The sequence below is a fragment of the Chrysochloris asiatica genome, unplaced genomic scaffold (assembly GCF_000296735.1).
Source record: "Chrysochloris asiatica unplaced genomic scaffold, ChrAsi1.0 scaffold00038, whole genome shotgun sequence".
Classification (NCBI taxonomy): Eukaryota; Metazoa; Chordata; class Mammalia; order Afrosoricida; family Chrysochloridae; genus Chrysochloris; species Chrysochloris asiatica.
The window spans coordinates 4394025-4401292 of NW_006408556.1; the positions used below are offsets into that span (position 1 = coordinate 4394025).

The window sequence follows — 7268 nt, forward strand, 5'->3', positions numbered from 1 at the left end:
TTGCTATTTTCCTATTTCAGCAACTCAGAACCTCATCCAAAACAGAGAAAGCCAATTCAGAAACTCCGGTCTGGTCATTATTGTTGCAGAAATGTGTTTTAGGAATGAGAGCTTTCTCCTCCCAGGGACAAGCTGGGACTGATGGAAACCCAGCTCACAAGGAGGCTGCATCATTCAGGGCACACAGGAAGAGGTTAAGTCAGCAAGCAAGTGGCCTCTGAGGTTCTGGCTTTCAAGTCTGTGGCACTACTGTGTACCTGAGGGGAGACCAGACCCCTCGGCTGTGGATTCTGTTGGTTTAAAATGCAACCGGTTGCATTTGCAGCACTTCTGTCATTTAAAAAATAAAACCTCACTCCTCATTCCCCTCGCCACCCACTATAAGGAAGGAGAAATTCATTAGGCATTTCCCCACCCCCAAATTTCTGCAGTGCTATTAAAAAAAACTCAATCAAATGTAAAACGCAACAGGTTTGAAGTTGAAAGGTGACATAAACTGAAATGAGCTGGACTTAGTCTGTTGGTTCAGTCTCTCCCCAACAGTCATTTCTGGGTTTTGTTCCACCTGGAGTGGCCCCAGGTGCCCCTCCATGAGTGCACAGGGCAGCAGCAGGGTGATTGCTTTTGGGAAGCTACTGGTTTTGTCATTGCTTCCAGAATCACATAGACTATAACAGACTTTACATTAAACACGGCTTAGTCCTGAGTTGGGGGAAAGCCCACTGCGGAGGGAACCGAGTTCATCAGGACTCTTATCCCTCCCTAGCACGGTGTCATACGCGGCCTCCGGGCTTGTCTTCTTCCATTGCTTGACCTTTCGTTCCCTTCTCAGCGGTAACTCCTTCTAAAGTCTTCTTGCTCATCGCTTTACTGGCTTCTTCCTGAGGTAGAAATCAAGACGGTTAAAGACAAAAGAAATGAGATGGCTCAATTAAATCCTGGCTTCTCCAGACTGTTATCAAGCATTTTGTTGTTGTTAGGTGTTGGCGAATCGGTTCTGACCCATAGTGACCCTGTATAGGGTTTCTGAGGAGCAGCTGGTAGCTTTGAACCACCAGAGAGTGCATTACACTACTTTACTTAGGTTGCCTACTTGGGTAAGTCGGGGTGGGCTACCGATGACACAGAGGGTACTTTCACTTTTCCCTGGTTACGGTAACTGTCAAGTCCATGTGACCAAGGGCTGGGGAGAGGAGGAAGGACTCAGGATCAGGCTACAACTATGCTGAAAGGGGAGCTGGCATCTCTCTACACCGACGTTTCCTATCACATCTGTAGGTCGGCCCCCGAACCTCAGGGCAAAGGTCATGATAGTGGGCTTCACCATAATAGCCCAGAAAAAACAAAAATCTCAACAAAAAAGTATGAGCTGGGGGAAAACAAATACACACCACAACGAAATGTGTCTATCTCTGTTGTTGCTGTGTGCTGTTGAGTCGGTTCTGACTCACAGAGACCCTGTATAGGGTTCCGAGACTATAAATCTTTATAGTAACAGAAAGTCTCTTCTTTCTCCTGCAGAGTTTGAACTGCTAACCTTATGGTTAACGACACAACATGCAGTCCACTACGCCACCAGAGCTCTCTAAGCACTTCTTCAGTGAATTTATTTTCCTCATTTTTACACGATGGGACAGGGTCTCACAAATATGTCCCTTGATGGTGGAGCTGCCACAGGCAGCCTCTGGATTCAAACAAGCTTCAAATTCGAAGTCATTTTCCCTATACTTGTGCTTCTAGTTTACCTTTACCTGTCCTTCTACCCAACTCTTAACCTGCTCAGAACAAACAGCCAAGTGGCCAGGTCAGCCCTGCACATACCTTGGCATCCTGCTCAGCAAACTTCTTGAACATGTTGGCATAGATCCTGCGGTCCCGCTCATTGTGCTCCTTGGCCTTCTTCTGGCACATGGAGATCTGTAGTCTTGCAGCTTTATTCTGGGGATTCACTTCCAACACCTTCTCAAAGTCACCCTTGGCTGACTCAAACTCGTTCATCAGCAGCTGGGCTTCACCCCTTCTGTACAAGCCTTTCTCATTGGCACTGTCCAGTCCAAGGGCCTATGAATAGATGGTCTACAGTTTAGAAAGGATGAATGTAACTCTTCTGACTTGCTGGGATTTTGATAAGAAAAGAAACTCCTTATTTCCTAAATAACTTATATAACAGCTTTTTGGCCAAGAGAGTTGGCAGAGGCATATTGAAAAGACGATGTTCAAAAATTATGCACTACCTAACAAAGTATAATAAACTCCCCAAATTGATTTCTGATTTTAATGCAATTTCTATTAAGGATCCAAGGAGATCTGGGAAGGAGTTCTTGAGCTCATTTTAAAGTTTATCATAGGTAAATATCTAAGGATGGCTGGCAAAACTACAGAGGAAAATAACAGAAGATAATAAGGAGGCTAGCCTTCCAGAGGAAATAGACATACTATAAAACAACTAAAATGAAAATAGCTTGGTTGCAGGCACATGGGTAAACAGAGCACTGAAACAAAGTGAAAATTCCAGATATACACGCATAAACAAAGTTAGTAACAACAGAGGTAGAAACGCAAATCAGTGGGGAAAGGACTAACTTTGCAATAAATAGGGTTGATATGGTGGTTATCTACATAGAAAATAAGAGAGTTAAGTTCCTATTTTACATCATAAACACAAAAATAAATTCTCAACCAATTAAATACATATGTACAGAAATTACATAAATATATAACAAGTATTCTTATATTCTTCTGGTAGGGTTACTATGTGTTGTTGGTGTTGGTTTTTAGGTGCCATGAAGTCGGTACCGACTCACAGTGACTCTGCACAACAGACCGAAACACTGCCTGGTCCTGGGCTAACCTCACAATTGCCACACTTGAGCCCACTGATGTTGCCACTGTGCCAATACATCTCACAGGGGTCTTCCTCTTTTTCTCTGACCCTCCACCTTACCAAACATGATATCTTTCTCCAGTGACTGGTCTCTCCTGACATTATGTCCAAAGATGAAGTTTGGCCATCCTAGCCTCCAAGGAGCACACTGGCTGTACTTCTTCCAACACAGATCTGTTTGTTCTTTTGGCAACCCATGGTACTTTCAATATTCTTCTCCAGCACTATAACTCAAATGCATCAATTCTTCTACCATTTTCCTTATTCATTGTCCAATTTTTGCATGCATATGAGGTTATTGAAAATACCATGTCTTGGGTCAGGCACATCTTAGTCCTCAAACTGACATCTTTGCTCTTCAACACTTTAAAAAGGTCTTGTGCCACAGATTTGCCTAATGCATATGTCATTTGATTTCTTGACCACTGTTTTCATGAGTGTTGATGGTGGATCCGAGCAAAATGAAGTCTTTGACAACTTCGATCTTCTCTACAATGATAAGAATGTTGTTTATTGATGCAGTGGTGAGGATTTTTGTTTTCTTTACATTGAGGTACAATCTATACCAAAAGCTGTGGCCTTTGATCTTCATCAGTTAGTATTTTAAGTCCTCTTCACTTTCAGCAAGCCAGGTTGTATCATCTACATATCGCAGGTTGGAGTCTTCCTCCAATCCTGATGCCATGTGTTTCTTCATATAACCCAGTTTATCAGATTATTTGTTCAGCATACATGGTTAGAAAAGTATGGTGAAAGAATACGACTCTGAATTAGAATGAACTAAATGACACACACCACTAACAACATATTAGGGACGACTTGTAAGATTGTTCTAGCTAGAAAAGAAAAAATAGATCTAACAACATAAACATCAAAACTTTTTTTAACAGAGAAAGATACCATCTGTGAAGTTAAAATACAAATGAGAATAAGTAAAGGGCTAATAAGGACTATATCAATCAACAGAAAAGACAAATAATCTAGTCAAAGAATATGAAGGGAAATTCACAGAAGAAACAAAAATGGCTAAAAAATAAAAAGATGTGCAATTTCACCACTGAACAAGAAGTAAAAATGGAAATTAAGATTTTTTTGGCCAATAAAATTGACAACTATCATTTGTCTGCCAGTTTGTCATACTTTTGTGGTTTGCATATTGCTGTGATTCTGGAAGCTATGTCATGGATATTTTAAATACCAGAAGGATCACCCATGGTGGACAGGTTTCAGCTGAGACAGACTAGGAAGAAGGAGAGATGGACTACATCTGAATATTTAGCCACTGAAACCTTATGAATAGCAGTGGAACACTGTCAGATAGCACCAGAATTTGAATATTAAAACATGATGAAGAGCACCAGAATATTGTCAGATATAGTGCCGGAAGATGAGTGCCCCTCTCAGGTTGGAAGGCACTTGATTATGAATGAAAAGGGACTGCCTCCTCAAAGTAGAGTTGACCATGATGATGTGAATCGAATGAAGATTTTGGGACCATCATTTGCTGATGGGGCACAAATCAAAGTGGAAAGAAAACAGCTGCAAACACCCATTAGTAATTACCACACGGAAAGTACAAAGTAAGAATCTAGGAAAACTGGAAGTTGTCAAAAATGAAATGGAACGCATAAACATCGACAGCCTAGGCATTAGTGAGCTGAAATGGACTGGTGTTGGCCATTTTGAATCTGAAAATCACATGATTTACTATGCCAGCAATGACAAATTAAAGAGAAATGGCATTGCATTTATCATCAAAAAGAACATTTCAAGATCCATCGTGAAGTACAACACTGTCTGTGGTAGGATAATATCCATACGCCTACAAAGAAGGCCAGTCAATACAGCTATTATTCAAATTTACACCAACCACCACTAAAGCCAGTGATGATGAAATGGAAGAATTCTATCAACTTCTTCAGTCTGAAATGGATCAAACATGCAATCAAGATGTATTGATAATTACTGGCAATTGGTATGTGAAGGTTGGAAACAAAGAGGAAGGGTCAGTTGTTGGAAAATATGGCCTTGGTGATACAAATGGTGCTGAAGATCACAGGACAGAATTCTGCAAGACTAATAACGTCTTCATTGCAAATACACCTTTTTTAAACAACATAAAAAACGACTATACACATGGACCTTACCAGGTGGAATACACAGAAATCAAATCGAGTACATCTGTGGGAAAAAACTGTGGAAAAGCGCCATATCATCAGTTAAAACAAAACCAGAAGCAGACTGTGGAACAGACCATCAATTGCTCATATTATGCAAGTTTAGGCTGAACCTGAAGAAAATTAAAAATAAATCCACAAGAACCAAAATATGGCCTTGAATATATCTCACCTGAATTTAAATACCATCTCAAGAACAGATTTGATGCATCAGATGCTAATGACCGAAGATCAGAAGAGTTGTGGGATGACATCAAGAACATGAAGAAAGCAAAAGGTCATTAAGAAGACAAGAAAGAAGGAGAAGCTCTTGTGTTGTTACATGCTGTCAAGTTGTTCCGACTCATAGTGACCCTGTATAGAGTATCCAAGGAGCAGCTGGTTGTGATTCAAACCAACATCTGACCTTGTGGTTCAAACCAACCGTATGGTCCAGTGCTTATCCTATAGTGTCACCCAGGACTCTGCTCTCCAGCTGCTCTTAGAAATTTTATTCAGCTCTTTTGTCTCCTCATTTCTTTCATTTGTTGTTAGCATCGCTACACTGGATTCAAAGTCAAACATCATAATGAAATGTGCAAAGACCTGGAGTTAGAAAACCAAAAGGAAAGAACATGCTCAGCATTTCTCAAGATGAGGAAACAGAAAAAAGAAAAAATTCAAGCTCTTGACTTGCAACATTGAAGGATTCTACGGACAAAATATTGAATGATGCAGAATGCTTAATAAGAAGACAAAAGGAATACACAGAAACATTGTACCAAGAGAAATGGTTGATACTCAACCATTTCAAAAGAAAACATATGATAAAGAGCCAATGACACTGAAGGAAAAAACTGAAGGTGCACTGAAGGCATTGGCAAAGAACAAGGCTCTGGGAAATGATGGAGTACACACTAAATTAAAAAAACAACAAATGATGTGACACTGGAGGCACTCACTCATTTATGCCAACTAATTAGAAGTGATACATATTTGTGCCTATTCTAAAGAGAGGTGACCCAACAAAATGCAGAAATCACTGGACAATATCATTAATAGATAGATCATGCATGTAAATTTTACTAAAGATAATTCAAAACCAGTTTTAACAGTATATTGACAGAAAACTGCCAGAGATTCAAGCTGGATTACTAAGAGAATTTGGAACGAGGGATATCATTGCTGACGTCAGATGGGTCAGATAGATCTTGACTGAAAGCAGAGAATACCAGAAAGATTTTTATCTGTGCTTTAATGACTACCAAAGGCTTTTGACTGTGTGAACCATGACAAGCTATGGACAACAATATGGAGAATGAGTATTCCGGAACACATAATAGGGCTCATGAGGAACCTGTACATAGACCAGTTAGTTGTTCAAACAGAACACGGGAACAGGGAATGGTTTAACATCAGGAAAGTTGTGCACCAGGGTTGCGTTCTTTCACCATACTTATTCAGTCTGTATGCTCAGCAAATAATTCGAGAAGCTGGATTAGAAGAAGAAAAACGTGGCATCAGGACTGAAGGAAGACTCATTAACAACCTGTGATGTGCAGATGATACAACCTTGTTTGCTGAAAGCAAAGAAGACTTAAAATACTTATGAAGATCAAAGACACAGCCTTAGGTATGGGTTTCACGTCAATTTAAAGAAATCAAAAGCCTTCACAACTGGACCAATTAGTAACATCACGATAAATGTAGAAAAGATTGAAGTTGTCAAAAGATTTCATTTTGCTAGGACCAATCATCAACACTCATGGAAGCAGCAGTCAAGAAATCAAACAACGTATTGCATTAGGCAACTCTGCGGCACAAGACCTCTTCAAAGTGTTCAGGAACAAAGATACCTGTGTGCTTGATCCAAGCCATGACATTTTCAGTAACCTCATATGCATGTGAAAGTTGGGCGATGAATAAAGAAGACCGTAGAATTGATGCATTTGAGTTACGGTGTTGGAGGAGAATATTAAAAGTACCATGGACTGCCAAAAGAATAAATAAATCTATGTTGGAAGAAGTACAGCCAGAATGCTCCTCAGAAGCCTGATTTCATCTCTCATACTTTGGTTATATTATCAGGAGGGAACAGCCCCCGGAGATGGATATCATGCTTGGTAAAGTAGAGGGTCAGAGAAAAAGAAGACCCCCAAGTAGATGGAGTGACAGAGTGCCAGCAGCAATGGGCTCAAGTGTAGCAATGATTGAGGCTGGCACAAGTT

The 7268-nt window shown here is 40.4% G+C and overlaps 1 protein-coding gene across 1 annotated transcript in view; it reads right to left on the reverse strand.

Annotated features, from left to right (window-relative positions):
• Positions 1 to 479: 479 nt before the first annotated feature.
• The window catches only part of FKBP5 (FK506 binding protein 5), a 152664-nt gene continuing 145875 nt past the window's right edge, over positions 480 to 7268 (reverse strand). Inside the window, exons 10-11 of the mRNA XM_006860396.1 lie at positions 1822 to 2061; positions 480 to 881 (exon numbers count right to left, since the gene is read on the reverse strand). Of these exons, the coding sequence (XP_006860458.1) occupies positions 774 to 881; positions 1822 to 2061 (348 nt within the window). The 3' untranslated portion in view covers positions 480 to 773. The remainder of the gene's footprint in view (positions 882 to 1821; positions 2062 to 7268) is intronic.